General features: G+C 40.3%; 1 protein-coding gene across 1 annotated transcript in view; it reads right to left on the reverse strand.

Moving 5' to 3' along the window:
• The window catches only part of Dytn (dystrotelin), a 51,313-nt gene extending 36,950 nt beyond the window's left edge, over positions 1–14,363 (reverse strand). The window contains exons 1-5 of the mRNA XM_036173002.1: positions 14,345–14,363; positions 7,499–7,573; positions 5,804–6,005; positions 4,215–4,300; positions 3,137–3,237 (exon numbers count right to left, since the gene is read on the reverse strand). Of these exons, the coding sequence (XP_036028895.1) occupies positions 3,137–3,237; positions 4,215–4,300; positions 5,804–6,005; positions 7,499–7,573; positions 14,345–14,363 (483 nt within the window). The remainder of the gene's footprint in view (positions 1–3,136; positions 3,238–4,214; positions 4,301–5,803; positions 6,006–7,498; positions 7,574–14,344) is intronic.
• Between the last annotated feature and the right edge of the window lie 5,568 nt (positions 14,364–19,931).

Genomic DNA, 19,931 nt, shown 5'->3' on the forward strand with positions numbered 1-19,931 from the left:
CCCCTGTGAGGTGGACTCAAATTCCAGCCTGTATTACTTTTGACTGAAGACAGTAATCTTGGGCTCCAAATAACTAACTCTCGGTGGTAGGCAGACCTTAGAAGACAAGGCTTGAACTTCAGTTTGCAGTTGTGCTGGCTGCAATGACCCTGGGCTTAGGACACCTCCTAGTGAGTACAATGGCTACAGGGTTCGTGGGCTAAGGACCACAGCAGCAAGTCTGCCTAGACATTCTAGACAGGTTTACCGCTATAGGACACAACTGGACTAAAAGTAGCCTTCAAAGACCGGTGGTTTGAGTGAGAACGGCCTCCATAGCTCATTTCTGAATATCTGGTCCCCAGTTGTTGGAACTGTTTAGGAAGGATTAGGAGGTGTGGCCTTGTGAGAGGAGGTGTGTCAAAGAGAGACAGATGGGATTTGGGGTTTCAAAAGCCCACATCATTCCCAGTTACCTGTCTGTCTCTAAATCATGCTTGTGGATCAGATATAATCTGGCCTAGATTCTAATGCAGATAAAATCACATTTCATCTCTATTGCACAATCAAATATATATGTATACTAGGTATCTTATTGTTATCCCTTTCCCCCCCCCTCATAATTTTAGCCCTATTTTTCCCGGATCTCTTAGGAGGCCCTGATAATCACATCCCAGCCAGTCTACTCAACACCCCTCCCCACATTAAGCCTGAATGATACTTCCTATTTGCCTATGCTATTCTATCTACCCCCATAAAATTAGGAGGCATACCAGCTCTAATACTCTCAATTCTCACCCTAACTTTCTTCCCATCCCTCCATACCTCAAAACAATGTAGCCTTATATTCTGTCCAATCATCCAATCCCTATACTGAGTCATAGTAGCTGATCTACTCACCCTCCCATGAATTGGTGGGTAACCTGTAGAATTCCTATTCATTATTATTTGTCAATTAGCCTCTGTCATTTATTTTTCTATAATCTGATTTTTGGCCTAATCAAAAATAAAATCTTAAAATGAACCTAATATCGCGATTGTATACTAACTACTTTAATCTTGTAAACTAAAATGAAAAACGAATCTTAGGACATCAAGGAAGGAAGTAACCCCCCCACAGCCAGCACCCAAAGCTGATATTCTCCTTAAATGACTCCTTATTTAGTAGCTCTCAAAGCCTACTGCTCTAGTACCATGCCTGCCTGCCTGCCTACTGCCACAGTCTCCGCTATGACGGCCAAGGACTCTGACCCTCTGGGGCCATGAACCCTCAAGTTAAATGTTTTCTTTATAAGTTGCCTTGGTCATGGTGTTTTTGTTATGGCAATAAATAAGCAACCAAGACAGCTATCTACTTCTTCTATGTGGGGACATTAAATCTTGATCACTAGGATCAAGGATAATCAGGGAAACAATATGTCCCCAAGCAGGCAGTGACCAGCTCTGACGTGACAAAGAGATGGAAAGTTTGGAAAACACAGAATGCCATTTCAAGGGAGCTCATCAAACTACAAGAAAATGGTTATAAATAATTCAGAAACTCATCAGAAGAGTTAAGAGAAACGAAAAATAAGTGGAAAAACAGGAGCAGAAAAGTTCAAGGAACAAAATGGAAACCACAGTAAAGAGCAGCATCAGCAGAACTGGCCAAGCAGAGAGATGAATGTGTGGATACAAGACAAGGGTTTGAAAGCATAATGTCCTAGGAGAAGAGGGGAAAAGGATAGCATGGAATGAAAAAGGCCTATAGGATTTATGGGGCAGCATAAAAAGAGCAAAGATATGGCTTTCATTTGAGATGGGGTAGAAAGATACCAAGGCATAAGAATCCTTCAAAAAGAAATATCACCAAAGACTTGGCTCAGCAGGCTGTCACGGCTATGCAAGCATGGGGTCTTGAGTTCAGATCTCCAGAACACACATTTTTGCCTTTGATAAACTATAGTGTTTTATTTATTCAATAGAACATAGTGGTCACACTTAAGTAGACTCACACATCCCCAAATAAATAGCATCCCATTACAATATGAATAAAATAAAGACTACAAACAGTTGGGTATGTATACCTGAAATGCATGAAAAACAATCCTTGTTTCTTCATGGACACTGGGTAAAGGTGGGACAAACCAGAGAACTTGTGGCTGTGGCCTCTGCCTGAACAGCCCTGGAGAGCTGACTAACAGGAGCTCTACTTACATACATACATTGGGATTCTCCTCCCCATGCACCCCTTGCTCTTTCCCCAGTGCTGAGGCCCATTGAACAACATCCAGCACACCCAAAACCCTCAGGTCTTCATATCACTTTTCTCTGAGCACTCACATTTTTAGAAGCTAGAGTAGTGCACACATGTAACACCAGTACGGAAAAGCAAACTAACACACCTCCCGAAACATTCAGTTTTGTACCCGTCTATAAATTCATTTTAGTTTTCTGAATCTTTGATTTTCTTCCTTTTAGTTAGTTCTAATATCTGATAGTTGACCTTTTCTAATGAATGAGTAGCAGGTATTTTGTAAGAGAGTCAGAAATGTGTTGTTTTTTTAAAGAGAAGGATTAGGTCAAACTACAAAATCTTTGCTTCTGCTGCTAAGAAATAGAGGCCTCATGCTGTGGACGGGAGCAGACAATGAAGAACTTTGAGAATGAGAGTGTGTTATGGTTGGATCTTAAATGTCCCCCAAAGAGTGTGTACTAAAGGCATAGTTGCAGCTTAGAGGCATCAGGAAGTCTTAAGAGGTAGGACCTCACTAGGGATAGGCCTTTGAAGGGTATTATGGGATTCCAGTCTCTTCCTTTCTCTTGCCCAACATGAGATGAGCAGCCTCCTCTTGCCCATGCTCCCATCATGATGTTTCAACTTGCCACAGCCCCCAAGCAACAGGGGTGACTGACCAAAGGCTGAAGTTTGCAAAGCAGAGAGCCAAGATACATTTTATGCTTCTTAAGTGGACCATTTCAGGCATTCTGTAACAAAAAGGTGGCTCACACAGGGCGATACATTTTGGAAAACTCACTGGTTCAATGCAGAGGAAGAAGCAGGGATAGGTTAGGCTTGCTATGTAAAGATGAATTTACAGTATAAAAACAATGACAACAATAACAACAGGTTGATATGACTGACACCAATTGAGAACTCATAAGCATCAGGATTTACCTGCTGTAGATCTGTTAGTAAGGCTCTCAAAACCCTCCGAGTCATACGGGCTCGGGAATCATCACCTTTCCTGTTGTTTTCTGCATAGAGCTGAAAAAAAACTAGACATATAAAAAGAGAAGAAATCTTTAGTTAAATCCTGGTGTCCTTGAAGAGTGCCTGCTTTGAGGCAAGTTTTGTTGTGAGTATAAAAGAAATGTGGAATTATTATATTCTTGTTGTTTGCTTGTTCCTATGAAGGCCTTCAAGTGCAATCCGTCAATAACTAATAACTCATTACCTTCCCACCCATCCTCATAACTCAAGACCTCTGTGGTGGAGGTTGGCGAATGAAAAGTAAGGTGAGGATCCCAATTACTGAGTAGTTTCTGGATAATCTCTAAAATCATAACTGTCAAGGGCAGCCAAGCAATGCAAAACTGAAAGGCATAGAATTTTTAAGAAAATAGGGGCTGGAGAAATGGTCTAGTGGTTGAGAACAATGACTGCTCTTCCAGAGGTTCCGAGTTCAATTCCCGGCAACCACATGGTGGCTCACAACCATTTACTATGCGATCTGATACCTTATTCTGTCGTTCAGGCATACATGCAAAATAGAGCACTTATAGGCATAAATAAATAAATAAATAAATCTTAAAAAAAAAGGTTTAAGAAAACCCTGAGATACTCACTGTAAACATTTTTCTTAAATACAAACAAGACAGGGCTTAGAGAGATGGTTCAGCAGTTAAGAGCACTGGCTGCTTTTCCAGATGACCTGGGTTTGGTTCCCAGTATTCACAAGAAGGCCCACAACCATTTGCAACTCCAGACCCAGGGGATCTGACTTCCCTTTGCTGGTCTCCACAGGCACTGCACTCATGTGGTACACAGGCATGCATGTAGTCAAAAGCACCCATAGAATAAAATTAAAATGTCAAAAATCAAAATAAAACCAAACTCAGCCAGCCATGGTGAGTGCAGGCTGCAGAGCAGGTCGCTGTGGCAGGGATTCAGAAGCCAGCCAGCGGAGAGGCTGGCATACAGAGGCTGGAGAGTCACCACACTTCAGGACACACTCAGCTCCTACACACGTTACCTCTGTACTTTGTAAGAGGGCTGTCTCCTGAGAGGGTTACCAGTGCAGTAGTCACAGGACGAAGCTGGAGAATGCCCGATCCTGTGCTGTGGGGCCACAAATCACAGACAAGCGTGGAAAGGGCAGGGTTATTTAGATGGAGAGATTCGTGGATGTTTCTCATTTCGTTAGTTCCTGTGAAGACCTTCCAATCCATCAATGGCTGTTTCATATATGGCACCATGCTGCTCGCTTCTCAGAGTCTCTTCGTATATTCAGAGCTTAGCAGAACAGGCCATTGAGTGAACATGCTTTTCTAGTTCATTCACGTACCCATTAAGTCACTCAGTAACTCTTCACTGGATGATTTGCTGTGAGACACACTGTGCCAGGGGCTGGGTGTGCAGATGTGGAGTGGGCAGCCTCACTCCCTTAGGATTCATCTGCCTGCATTCCACATAGCAAAGATGAGGATAAAAATAAAAAGCACAGGCCGGGTGGTGGCACACGCCTTTAATTCCAGCACTCAGGAGGTAGAGGCAGGCAGATCTCTGTGAGTTCAAAACCAGCCTGGTCTACAGGGTTAGTTCCAGGGCAGCTAGGGCTATTACACAGATAAACTCTGTCTCAAACAAACAAACAAACAAACAAACAAACAAACAAACAAATTAAAAGCATGTGCCCCTTCTAAAAACACTCACGGACTCTAGCCTAGATCCTGACTGTGGTTCGCATTCTAGCTGTGCAGCTTCCAACCCTGTACAGATGATTTATCAAAGGTAGGAGGTCTGTTACAGACAAGCATACCATCGAAAACACTCTCAAAGCCTTAATGTTTAAAGAGACTGAAATCATGACAACATAGCTCAAGAACGTATTTATCTATTACTTGTGAAGTTAGAAAAGAAGTTACAAATTAAGAAAGTAACAACAGTAAGGAATTTGCCTCCCAGAGGCAAGCTCATGCCATGGTCATCATCTCATCCTTTCCTCCCCTTCTTCCTCCTCCTCTTCCTCCTCTTCCTCAAACCAACTGAGAAAGGGCAGATTAAAAAAAACTATCTTAGCAAATCATACACAATGCACACTCACATGTGCCCACACAGATTCACAAAGCCACCATCTCCAGAGCATGACGTACCCTCTGATATGACGTAAACTGTTACCTGTCTATGCAACTGGATATCCAAGTCTATCCCAGCTAAAACCCCAACTAAGACAAAACTTGGAAGAAAATAAGCAAGGAAGAAGAAAGAAATGAACAAAAGAAATGCTACCAGAGAGTGAAAGTCAGAGTGTATGTAGTATATACACATCCATCCAGGTACCCTTCCAAAGGGCGGGGATTCTGCTGTGGTATGGGAGTGAGTTTGCAGAAAAGAAAAATGTCCTGCTTCTAGCTGTCTATGAGTCATTTGCATGAGTGACGCTTATGAAGACTTCTTTATTTCCTTATTGAGTAAGTAACGAGTCAGTTAGTGACGAATAAGCAAGCCAGCAAGTAAGGAAAACATCTGACACACCAGATCTCAAGTGAACGTTAGACAGTACCCAATGGCCAGGGGCAGAAACCTTGCTGTTGTGTCCACAGGCAATCCCCACATCCTCACCTGTCATACATGGCCAAGAGAAGACTCAGAGTGAGTTCGGGAGCTCTTGGATGCACTTGTGCTGGGCTTCCCGTCCCGGTTCTCTGAAACAGTTCCTGGAGCTCCTGGAAAAGCTGCTGCATGGAAAGGGAGGTCTCCATGCCCTCCCCGAATCGTCCATGCAATAGAACTTGCTGAATCAAGGAGCTGTCCACCAAGTCCACTGAAGGAAGTAAATGAAAGCTGGAGCTATATTTTCTGATGAGGGGAAATGGTTTCGAACATAGCAGATATCTCCTGGTGTTTAAGTGAGACTTATTTTTTTTTCAACAGTGGCCTCTTTTTTTTTTTTTTTTTTTTTTTAAAAGGGAATTAAAATGCCCACCATGGACACAGATCTTTTGTGTGTAATTCTGCCATGACTATTCTGGCAGTCGATTTGATTTTGGAAAATTGGGTCATTAAAGTATGGAGTTGCTATTGCTAGGAGAATCATTTTCTAGACTGAAGTTAAAAAGAGGCAGAAACTTGAAGAATACACATTCTAAGGAAGTTGAAAGCCCGTGGCGATGAAGTGGGAGAGATACTTTTGCACATTGCTCTAGGAGGACTAAACACTGGCCTTTCCTATTTGAACACAGCTTTCCAGCTTCAGAAGGAATATAGTGTGTTGGAATGTTGTGTACACAGCTGCCATAGTTAAAAAAAAATAAACCACAACAACATCCTAAAAGCAGTGGCTAGATTACCCGACTCTGTAAGTCTTACTCGTCTTCAGCAATATCACTTTTTAAAAATCTTGATTCCATCAATATTATTACCTAGAGACAGCACTTCATAAGACCAAGACTCCTCACAAAACAGTGGTTTATTTCTCACAGGCACACATCTATATTACCGTCATGTAAAAAGTTTACAAGGCAGTGAGGAGAGAGAAGAATGGAATCAAGCTAGCCCTATAGTTTCTTGCCAACAGAGGGTGACAGACAGAATTAATAAACACTCCCTGTATCATCTAGGAGGTAGGGATGTCAAGAGCCCCCAAAGCTGCTGGCATTTAAGATACTTCAGCCTGGGAAATGATAAAGCTCTGTATTTCTCAGTACTTCGTAAATCACTCTCACAGATAAGAAATCCACCAAGCATAATAAAACTTTTTATTTGTTTTCTGATATTGCTTTGAAGGGGAGAGTCTAAGGCATAGGGAAGCAGGCTTCAGGAAGAACAGTATTAAATAAAACCTGGCCACAGGTGGCAGTGATCTGTAAACTCTTTTGTCATTGATCACCCGCCCATAATGTCTGGGCCTGGCATTTGGAATGCCGGAGTCTCTTGTCTTCTGTGAGAGTTTTATGTTATAGCCATGCAGATAAAGTTGCTGTCCATTAATCTCACAAGGTTCAAATAGTGATAGTCTCTGGATCCTGCTACTTGGAGCTCATGTGATACTTTATCTTGGTGTTTGGGATTTTTTTGTTTTCAAAAATCCTTGCCCACCTTTCCTATTTGCTGTCGGTGAAGCAACATATGGGTGGATTGCTCACAATGGGCTCTCCCAACCCCCACCCTCTTGTATGTTATCAAAAATCTAAATGCATAGGTTCAGCCTTCCTGGTTACATAAGCAGGACATGTTTTGCTTTTTTTTTCTGTGAATTGAACATTACATGTCATCAAGATCAAATTGTCTCGATCGCTACCAAGAACTTGTACTTACACTGGCAAAGAGTTTGTATGGATCTTAATTTGAAGGCAGTTCTGTAGACAGATTTCTCAATCCTATTAAGAGCACCTGCAAAGAGAACATGAAGCATGGTGGATAATGTTTATCTCATTGGACATGTCTCACATCCTGGGAGGGAATCTGCGGGTTCCTGTAGCCTTATTTTGTAGGTGAGACAATTAAGGTAGATAGTATGGTAATCTCCTGCAAATGTTAATAAAGGACATGTGACAGTTTCACAGCACAGATTTTTGTTGTCTCATGACAGATTTCTTGTCTGATATGACTGGGGAATCAGTCCTCACAGCTAGCAAAATATAAAACTACAAATGATCTCCTCATGTGTTCACGCTGGTAATGAAGTTCAACAAAGCCTTATAAGGTCTTAAACATGAATTATTTGATTTATTTTAGGCAGCTGAAACTGCCTGCTAAAGCTAGTTATTGATGGTACAAAGCAGTGGTTCCCACCTGTGGTTTCTGGCCTAGCCACATCTGCATCATTTAGGGCTTGTTACAAATGAACATCCTAACATAGATATAGCATGTTGTCAACACACTCCAGGGGCAGGCATAGTAACATGACTTGAACAAGGCTTCAAAGTAGATGTTTCAAAGTTTTGAAAGCTTCCTGTACAAAAACAATTTATTGATTCTAGAATAATTGTCTAAGGTCCAGGGAACCTGCAAATGACTTTTAGAAATGATCTATGGACAATAAGATCATTTGAAGATGTTGGTATCAGCTACCCTGTCTTCCTTCCAAATATATGAATATATGTATAGATTTGGGTTCACAAGTAGAAACAGAAAATAAAATTCAATCTATTATTCTGTGCCAAATCCAGCCAGTGGGTACTGATTTAGTTGAAGACTCTCTTGACAAGGTCTGTCAAGGAGACACTACCTTGTTTGCAACAGTGTAGAAAGTCAAATGGTTGTTCTAATGTCTGATATTTTATTTATTTGCTTCAGGTGAGTGTTATATTATAGCAGGGATATAGGATATTATTGGCGCTTCCTCCTCCTATATTTAGCAAGGATGTCAAGATATTGTTTAACATATTATCAAATTATGCATGATGTACTTTTAGCACATTGAATCATTGAAATCTTTTACATTGGAGGTGCATCTCAACTCACAGTAGCCACAAGACAAGTATTCCAAAGTCATGTGTTTAGAGACTATGTATCGACAGCTCGGCTTTAGGGAATGTTTGGGAGAGAAGCTACATGGGGAGCTGATCAGGTCCCCAGTATAGGTGGTTATACATCTTTCATCAGGGCTGCTGGCTGAGCTGAGGTAGAGATTCAGCCATCATCAGTGCTGGATGTGAACAATACCATGGTCATCACTTAGGTTGCCTGGGTAGAGTGTGGTTAGTGACTAGAAGGTAGGATTAAGTAATAGCTTGTGTGTGAGGAACATAATCAGTTAATTAACTAAAGAGGAAGAGAAACCCAAGAGGGAAACACAAGAAAGAAACCCAAAGATAGTGGGAGAAGGCAATAGCTGGAGGTCAAAGGTGAATTTCAGAAAGCAGAGGCAAGCTATTGGTTTGCTACCCCCTCAGCATCAGAACATTAGCTATGAGCTAACATATCATCTGTTTATGAGTTTAACTTCGTCCTTGAAGTCTTTACAAGAGTAGGTTCAGGAGAGCCATGGCAGTAGATCTCAAAATGCAAAGGACTGAGTGGAGAGGGAAGATCGAGAATAAAGCCCCAAAGCACACGATTTTTAGATGACCTTTTCAAGACCTTTAAATCCGAAGGGAAGAAGAGAAAGCCAGAATTAACAACATATAACATGAAGACTGAATTGCAGAGGCAGAAGAGATTCAAGAATACATACGTGGACCAGGGAAGAGGAGCCAGAGGAAAGGGACTGGCTGTAGACTCAAAGAAGTGAGGGGTCTGGGAAGTATTTGTCATAGCCAAGTCCCTTTGGGGGAGCACATACCCATGTAGCACATCTTCACTTTTCTTCTAATGAACTTCTTCCCCTAATCTGAGTTCCCCAAACCCTACATGTATTAATGCCAACTGTCCTCGGTCCACTGGGAAATGAAGCCAGAGTCTACACATATGAAGGTTTGTACATACCAATGTGCATCTTGGTTCAGGGACTCCTTGTTCAAGGTATCAGGCCAACAGACTGAGCTTTTCCTGCTGGATTTCAGCTTGGAAATGTGGACTGGCGCAGCAATCACTCTCCTATCAAGGTTTGCACCTTGACATTGAAAGCAACCCAAAGAAAAGGAACAGAGATGTTCTGGGGGCACTGTGGCCTGGTGATGGCTTCTGACCATAGCACAGGCTATTCTTTGCTTTCACTTTAGCATTAATTAATATGCATAATCATATAGATTTATAATGCCTAACTGTTCTCTCAGTGTAGGGAATGAAACATGGGTATGTGCTAGGAAAGCTACTCTACCATCGGGCTACACCCTCCAGTCCTACTTTGTGTAACATGTTGTTTTAAACTATGTACACATTGTAGATCAGTTACACAGATCTAACCAACATATGCTCTACCTCACATGACTATACCTTTTTGGCGGTGAGAAAAGTTAAGATCTAGTCCCTTAGCAATGGTCAAGAATGCAGTGCATCGTTATCATATGGCCATCTCAATATAAAACAGGTCTCTTCACAGAGTTATCAATAACACAAGGTGAAGCCTCTTTGAACAAAACTTTCTGTTGCAGCTGAGCACAGCTAACATTGGTGGAGAGAGGCTGGATGGGATCGGGTGCACAGCTGAAGGGATTAGTTTTGCTGAGTATCCTGTCCCTCATTCCCCAAGAGGAAGACCAAAAAGAAAACATGATGATGGAATCTACTTTTGTCTGAGGGCTACTGCTTTCTTCATGAATGGGGATGAGTTCACTCACTTAGGAGATGGTAGCGTGTGCTGGTTTTTTCCTGTCAGTTTGGTACAACCAAGAGTCATCAGGAAAGAGGGAACCTCAATTGATACCTCTAGTAGACTGGCCTGTAGTCAAGTCTGTGGGCCATTGTCTTGACTAAGGATTGACGTGTGAGGGCTCAGGCCACTAGCATCATACCACCCCTGGCAAGGTGTTTCTGGGTTGTACAAAAAGGCAAGCCCAGCAGACGGGATGCTCAGTAAGCCAGTAAGCAGCTTTCTTCCATGGCTTCTGCTACAGCACTAGCTCTGAAGTGCCATCATGATGGACTTTAAGCTGTAACATGAAATGAACCCTTTCCTTTCTCAAATTGCCTTTGATCATGGTGTTCATCACAATAGGAAGCAAGCTAAGAAAGAGGGTATAAAAACGTCAGGAATAATGAAGTTAGGATTAGTTAGAACTATGAACAAGAAAGGAAACAAAGAGGAAGTTTGGAAAGAGCTGTAATTGTGCTTTGTATTTTGAGCAGCTTGTACATCGAATATTTACTGTGGTGACAAATTCCAGCTAAATAGTTTATAGCCATAATGTTCTTTCTGGAGCAAAAGTTTTGTGTATAGCTAAGCTCTGAGCTCAAGACTGACATATTAATTATGCTAAGGAAGGGAAGACTTGAAAATACAACTAATTTCAAATTTAACATCAGCTGGTTTCTAAGATGCAGGACATTGGGAATAAGTGGGCTACAGTGCAGGGGAAATTCTGTGATTAGAAACACAGCCAGCCCTTTGGTCTTTGCTAAATGGGCCCCAAAAGGAATGAAATAAGGAACAGTTCAGTGGATTTCACTGGCTCAGGCATATGTAGCAGGAGAGTTATAGTAACATTCTTTGTTTTGTTTGTTGTTCAGGCAGCAACTGGAGAATTTAAAGGGTGAAAAAGTAATATTTCCTTGGTCACTCCTGTGTGTGTTTCAAAGGCCAGGCTCTTTTAATTCATCAGGGGGAGAGCTAAAGCTTCTTTGAATTTAAGGATCACTTAAATTTCTTCTTCGAGTTAAGTCCACTCTACTGAGGCCCTAGTACAACAGAATTTAACCAGCTTGCATTCTGGTGAGTGCAAAGCCCATTGGCGCTGCCAAGAAATAAAAAAATAGAGATTTATTGCTGACAGCAGATAAAGAGATCATGGCAATTGTTTTCAAATAATGATTTCCTTGAATAAAGAAAGCATGAACTTTTGTTTGGGAAGGGCAAGATATTTATATCTTTCTCTGTATTATGCAGTTGAGGGGCAGCTGCGTTTTTGAACATGTTAAAAGGTACATCACTAACACATTTGTTTTTGAGTCACTAGTCCAGAAGCAAAGATGGCAGGTACATTTGGGGCATCCCAAGCTCAAGACATAGAGCACATTTTTGAAAGATTAAAAATAGAGACACTTCTGGACATACTATATTGTGTAATATAAAGATGGCAGTTGGGACTGCCTCTAGGCATGCTCAAATTTCATTATAAAATTTTATTTCATGATGCCAGAAGGTCTTGTGTAGACTGAAGGGGAAGAATTGTTATTGACAGTCTTATTCAGCTGCAAACCCTGTATACAAAAATAGTGCCAGGCCAGGCAATATTAACTCACTGGTGCAATGGTGGTACATCTGTTCTGGATAACAATTGCTTCCTGGTGGGATATTATGCCTGCTTCACTGAAATTCATGTTTGCTACTGTGAATCTAACTGAAAATTCCATGGTCAGAGAGTTCAGCAAGACAATGCGGAGCCAAGCATTCCATCTTTGCAAAGTTAGAGCATACCACAAGCCACACTCTGAATTTAACAGCTGGCTATTGATATTTGAAATTTCTACATTTGCGACTCAATAGGTAAAAAGATCAAAAATAGTCACCAAATTGCACCTATACAGAACACAGACCTTTTCTTTAAATTAATCCACAAATAATACATAATAAGAACTATTTCCAAGGAATTTTTATATTATTAGATATTATAAATAACCTAGGGATGATTTTCAAGATGGGTCGGATATGCACAGGTATGTGCAAGTATTATGACATTTTATGTGAGGAATTCAATCATTTGCAGATTTGCATCTCTGGAGTCTTAGAATCAATTCTTTGTAAATACCAAAGAGCCACCAACTACATATTGAGTCATTAAGCAATACATGATCATGAGTCAAAGACCCCTATATAGGGTAGATATAGGGGTCTGCCTAAAGATTGTCATCCAAGGAAGAGATAGTGCCCCAACTCCTTCATGTTTGGTCTTTCTCAATAGCAGTATACAAGCAGATTTATTACAGAACCCGCAGTGTGCTCTAATTTCTTTGGAATCCAGTGCTTCCTTGTGCTTTAAATATGCTTGCTTTTCAGACAACATTAGAGAGTAGGGGAAGTCAGAGGCATCATTGCCTCTTCTGCAAAAGAATACACCAAGAGTAGGCATAGAAGAGCAGAAATAATTTATAAAAGTGAGATATCCGGCACATTTTGTTCCTCTGTAAATTGGAGAGTTTCTGCACCCTGATTTCTCTCGGATGCATCAAGCAGATGAGAGAATCAGCAAACCCAGGGCCTTGCGGGTCCCCAGCTGCAGCTCCTATGGAAGGAGAGGCATGGAGCTGCACAGCCATCTGGCCCATCATTCCTGTCAAGTGATGCTTTGCAGTGTCATCTGATGAAGTTATGCAGCATAGCATGGCAAGCTGTGATACAATGTACCGTGGAGAATGTGTGAATATCTTAGGTGACCCGCTTCCAGGCCCACCTCCTCTGGGCTCCATTTGTTTGTTTTTTTTTTTTTTTCTGATAATGGGAAAAAATTCCAAAAAAAAAAAGAGGAACTTCTGTATGTCTCAGGCCTCAAGCTATGAACAAGCAAAGTTTTAGACGATTAAAGCTATAATAACAAGCTGTCTACATTATTGTTCATAGAAGCAGTTTGAGAAACAATTCTTGGCTTTAAACCATCATTTTTTGCTCAATGACATTATTGTCCTTGTTTTCCACAGATATCAAGGTGAATATGATAATAACTCTGTCAATTTTCCATCATTAGTTTGATATCCAGTAATTCACATGGTAAGCTAGTGGTCATCAAAACATGGTTCAAGAAAGCCCCATTGGTGCTAGCTGGGAGCTTGTTAACTGTGCATATTCCCAGACTCCAACCCAGAAACACTGAATCACAGACTTCATAGACAGAACCCAATATGTACCAAGCACCGTGAATGCATACGTAATTGAGAAACACTGAATTAAGGGTGAAAATTTGAACTGTTTTATCCGCTGCTTTGTGTATAGCCTATTGGTAGGAGAGCTCCGATTTGAAAAGGCCAAAGATAACTTGTAACATTGATATTGTTGTTTTCAATAAATAATATGAGGTCATAGAATTTTAAACCAAACAACTAAGGGTAACAATCTAGATTTGCTAATGAAACAAAGTCGCAAGTAAAATAAAAATTTAAAAGGCCATCAATCACTCTGGGGCTTACCCAGACGTTGGAAGCAGGGGAGTTAGTCCCCCAAATCCATTGACCAAATATCTTTTTAGTGACAACTGGGAAATCTTTCTCTCATTTTTGGGTCCATGTTGAACTGTAAACTTAACTTGATAAAGAATATACAGAGATGTTATTTTAATGACAGCATACAAGTATTTGTGATAAGAACAGTAATTTAAAACATAATTACATTGATGCTAAGTTTTTTTGTTCAGTTATTCCTGGCATTTTAGAGATGAAAGAGTAAATATCCTTCTACATGTTATGGATCTCTGCTCCAAAGAGAGAAGATCATTTTGGTCATCCCATAAATTACTTTTCACCCCCAAATTTGCCTGATCACTACTCTGTGACTCAGAAGTCCAAAACCACATCTGTGTCTAAATTTTTTGCCCCCAGCCTATGCTGAAAAGCCTAATGGTAAATGCTCACCTTGCTCACTAGGGTCCATCTCATTGATTTCCTGGGATTGTGGGACAGATGGCAAGACAGTCCTTGTAACTAGAAATGAACCAACATTTCCTGCGGAAGGTTTCACAGTGGAAGGATGATGGATGAGGGGCAGCCAACAGATCATTCACCTGTGGAGCAGTGAACACAGCTGTTCAGGGAGACCATCACATCCCTTGGGGGAGGGAGAGATAAAACAAGGTGCCCTGGGGTAGAGATTGCTTTCTCAGAAAACTGGGGATAGTTTGATTAAGTTAACACTTAAAAATCGGAGACAATTTCATTTTAAAAGTAGATTGAATTATCATTGTAAAAATATTGTTTACTTGATGGAATTGACCAAATATGAAGCCTTCAATTGTTTAAATTTCTAATAAAACTATACCAAATAATTCTACACATAAAATTTCTAACAAATACTATCCATGTATCATACATATGCATACATATATTCTATATAGAATTCAGCCCATCTTTCAGTTAGAAAAGTCAGTGAATTAGGTCTCTGGTTAATAGTTCCATGTTATTATTTAATATAATATAGTTATTATTTAAACTATACTCTTTCAACAAAAAGGATATTATGCTTGGGCTAGCAAGATAGCTTGGCAGTTCAGAGCACATGTCGCTCTTGCAGGGGACCTGGGTTTGATTCCAAGCACCCACATGGTGGTTCATAGCCATCTGGAACTCCAATTCCAGGAGATCCAACACCCTCATCTGACCTCTGCGGGCACCAGGCATGCAAATGGTGTGCATACATACTTGTAGGTGAAACACTCATACACATAAAATAAAATGAACAAATCTACAAAGAACTTTAAAAAGAATGTTACATTATAACAAAGATTTTTACAGTTATAATAAAAAGACATTTATTAACATGAGCAGTTGAAGACTTCTAAAAGGTTAGATGATCATTAAATTTAAATAATATTTTCCACTTTTCCAGTAAATGAAAGAGTTGAAGTAAAAAAAATCATTTGGCAGATAAATACAATTTTAAATAAAAAATACATCAGAGACTGATTCCATTGTTTTCATTAAGATGTGATAGTGGGCTGGGATATGGCTCGGTTGGTAGAATACTTGTTTAGCACACATAAAGCCCAAGGTTTGATTCCAGTCCATAGAAAGTGAGGTGTGGTGATATTGTGTCCCCCAATATATATGTGCATCCTAATAAACTTATCTGGGTCAGGGGACAGAACAGTCACTAGATAGACATAGAGGCCAGAAAATGGTGGCACTCACACCTTTAATCCTATCACTTGGGAGGCAGAGATCCATCCGGATCTCTGTGAGTTCAAAGCCACACTGGAAACAGCCAGGCATGGTGACTCATGTCTTTAATCTTAGGAAATGATGGCAGAACGCAGAAAAGTATAGAAGGTATGAAAACCAGGAACTAGAGCCTGGTTAAGCTTTTAGGCTTTTGAGCAGCAGTTCAGCTGAGTTCTATTCGGATGAGGACTCAGAGGCTTCCAGTTTGAGGAAACAGGATCAGCTGAGGAACTCCCAAGGTGAGGTGGCTGTGGCTTTTTCTGATCTTCCAGTGTTCACCCCAATACATGGTCCCAGGTTTATTTTATTAATAAGACCTTTTAAGATTCGTGCTACAGTGAGTCTAGTGATGCATGGCCATAATTTGGAGGTGGATTCAGGGAGATTAGAAGTTCATAGTCATCTTTGGCTACACAGCTCACCTAGTCTACATGGCATTCTGTCTCGAGTTTTTAAAAAATGAAATGAAACAAGATAATGGCAGTAGTGTCAACCTGAGACTCAACAAGACTTAGGATGTTTCTGAATATTTCAAGTAGTGTCTGCTTGGAAAGATGCAGCAAAAGAGAGTTATGGAAAACACTCTCCTCATTATAGCAGGGCTCCTTCATATGGCCCCTGAAGGCCCAGGAGGTGTGGAAAGGTGGCCACCCGTCCAGTCTTAACAGCTGAAGATGCACGGTGAACGTCCCTTACCTTACTCAGTGTCCTTCTCTGTAGCTATGACCCCAAGCGTTGCAGAAGTAGGGAAAACTGAAGCATAGCGGATTCCCAGGTATGGCATTCTCACGTAGGGTCAATTTCTCCTGACTGCCCAGCAGCTGCAGGCCAAACAGTAGCTACTGAAGTCGCACTGTTTTGACGAGCTCCAAGAAGGACATTCATTAGTAATAAAGATCCTAAATAATTCAAGGTCACTCATTCATCTCTGTTTCTAAGGGTCATTTTCGTATTAGTGTCGGGTTATAGGGAGGGACGGAAGACATCTTCCAGTGCTGTTGGGAGCATAGAGCTTGGAAAACAATAACACAGACCCCAACCCCCAGGTGATGGCACCTTGTAAACCAACCCAAAAAAGAGTGACACAGGAATGGAATCAAACTCATTTTATTAATTCTTTGGTAAATGCAGAGGTATGCGTATATATTTTAAAGGCACTAAATATAATACCAATGGCAATAATTTTTGATGAATTCACATGTCCTCCTAAGTTATAAATATAACTTTATGTCTTATTTCAAAAGAAGTGCAGACTTAGAACTTAGCTGTTTAAATCTTGTTAGGATCTTTAAGAAAGTATTATTACACAAACCAAATGTATTAAAACTTTACAGTAAGGAATGTTCAGGATGTGGAACAGCTAGGGAATCAATTGTCACTTTTCCCAAAAACATCTGAGACTGACCAGATGGCTTGGTGGATAAAGGTAATTTGTACCAAGCCTGAGGATCAAAATTTAATCCTAGAACCCACATGGTGGGAGAAGAAAACCAATTCCTACAAATTGTTTTCTGTCTTCCATACACATACATGTTTACACACATAATACATCTCACCACACACAGAGACAGACAGACAGAAACACACACACACACACACACACACACACACACACACACACACACACGGGGCGGGGGGCACAGAGAGAGAGACACAGAGAGGAATTAATAAAACATAATTTCAAAGTTAAACTAACAATACACCCAAACCCAAAGCACAGGCATGTTAGTTGATGTGCAGTAGTGCAGGAGCTGGAGAGGGCGGATACCTGAGAGTCCATGCTCACTATGATAGGAGGGCATACAGTCTTTCAAGAATGTCCCTTAGCCATGATCAACTTGAAATGAATATGAAGCCTAGGATAAGCAGTTTACTCTTTCCTTTTTGAAAAACATTAGTACCTCACTGATAGTCTACCCAAAGTTGAAACTTGGGATCTATTAAAAAATGGAAATTGATAAATGATGGGGCAAGAATGGGATTAAGTGAGGATGGAAAAAAAAGTCATCAATTGTCTGCGTCCATATAAGCCTGTGAACAGGTAAGACAAAAATTCAGGAAGAAAGCAAATCTATTTGGGATTCAATCTCCACCTGGCTAAGTACAGCAGACTTCGAGTTGAAACCTTATTTAGTTTTATACATTATATCTGCCTCAAGCCAACACAGTTCCCGGTACCAGCAATGGAAAAATGTCTGAATATTTTTCTAAATGCTGCTGTGCTTAGATTTGGACAAATAGATACCATAGACTGATTCTGTCAATCAGTAATCTGTACCCGTAGAAAGAGCTGTCTAAGGTCCTAAATCAAATGAACCTAAATTAGATCATTTTTTAAACACTAAGAATGATTAAGGTATACTGAAAGTAATTTTGGCAAATTGACCATCGGTAGTCTTAAACTTGGCCGGACTTCTGGATTCATTTACTTCTGATTAGTGGAACTCTAGCTACGATTGCAAACCCTGGCTCGAGCCCAAAGTCACATCAAGGCCTCCTCTTTCTCCCTAGTCCCTTCTCACTCCTCCCCTTTGTCCCCTTCTCTTTTACTAAGTGTTTTAGGTTATGAATCAAATCCAGTTGCCGTTTTACGTTGTTAGCACCTGGCAAGGACTCTTTGCTAACGTGGCAGTTTCTGAAAATGCTGATTGGTAATTGGGTATCTGCGTTGAAACAGCTTCAACAAGCAAGGGGGTAGGAAGGGATCAGGCTTCCTATTCTACCACGACCTGCCCTGGGTTGGCCACAGGGATTCCAGGTCAGCCAGAAACTAACAAGGTGCATGGCAAATAGGTACTGTTGGAGGCAAACGGGACATTGCTCACTCTCTGTTTAATACATAAATGTGGAGAACGTAACTGGAGTGAGAGAGCGAGCCAGCAAAGGGAGGTATGATATGCTATAATTAAACCTATGTAGGCAGTCCTATATAGAAATCAGAACTACTTTATGAGTATGTTTGTATCTGTTGAGTCCTTTCAGAAAGAAGTTAAACTCATCACACCAATACAAGAAAAAAGAGAAACCATTACCAAGGACGGCACATCAAATGAGCCAAAAATATAGTGTTCTGAGCCCATGTAGCTGTGTGCTTCAAGTCTTTGCTGTTTTCAAAACAAAAGATTCTTACACTTACTATACATGAATATAATTAGAAGACATACTGGCCTATCAAATTCATTTTATGAAGGTAGCAAAAAATTGCATAATGAAATAAAGGATTTATATTTCCCCCTCTCTCCCTCTTTTTCTCTATTTCTTTCCATCCATTCATACACACATTCACAAAAAGTTTATGGGCCAATATTATTTACAAGCCTTTAAGAGAAAATCCTAAAGAAACTACAAACTATGTTAAAAGACTACTGTACCAGAGAGCTTTAATTCTATGGATACAAGCAAGGATTACTGACATTATATTAGCAAGTTCAAAAAGAGAAGTCTGATATTTCAGCAGATATTATACAGATATTTAGTATAAATATTATTTTTATAAATTATTTAAATTTAAATGACACAAGTCTATAAATTGATGTACAACATATTGTTTTAAGATATATTGCACTGAGGAACAGATAAATCGAGCTAATTTGTTTCCTCACATACTATTTTTTTTTTGTGGTAACAAAAATTCTACCCTCTTAGTGATGTTTTAAAATACATTATTATAATCTCCATATGGGTATAACCTATTGTGCAATAGGCTCCTTAGACTTAGATTTTTCTGTTTAGCTGAAATTACATGCCCCTGAATAAACATCCTCATCACCCTAGAGACTTTTACCCTACTGTCTGCTTGAGGTCAACAGAAATCAATATATAAATGAGATCACACAATATTTGATTCTGTGTGCCTGGCTCTGTGTTATATAACTGTTTCCTGTAGGTTCACAGACATTGATGAAACGGCGGAATTTCCCTGTTGAAAAGGCCCAATGATATTGCATTGCTAGTCATTGACGCGTGACTGCTGTGGATCATGAAACATGGAATCGCAGAGATTTCTTTCACATGTTCATTTCCTTTCCTTTGGATATGTACTTATTAGTGACAGTGCTGGCTCATATAGTTGATTCATTTTAAATTTACTTTCTTTTTTATTTTTATGTGCATCTGCATGTGAGTGTGCATGTGCATGTGATGTGTGTGTGTGCAATGTGTGTGTGTGTGTGTGTGTGTGTAGGTAGGTAGGTAGGTAGGTAGGCAAGTATACATGTGCATATGGAGGCCCCAGGCCGATGCTGAGAATCATCCCCCCCCCAACTTTTTCACCTTATTCATTAAG

Source organism: Onychomys torridus, chromosome 23 (assembly GCF_903995425.1).
Source record: "Onychomys torridus chromosome 23, mOncTor1.1, whole genome shotgun sequence".
Lineage (NCBI taxonomy): Eukaryota > Metazoa > Chordata > Mammalia > Rodentia > Cricetidae > Onychomys > Onychomys torridus.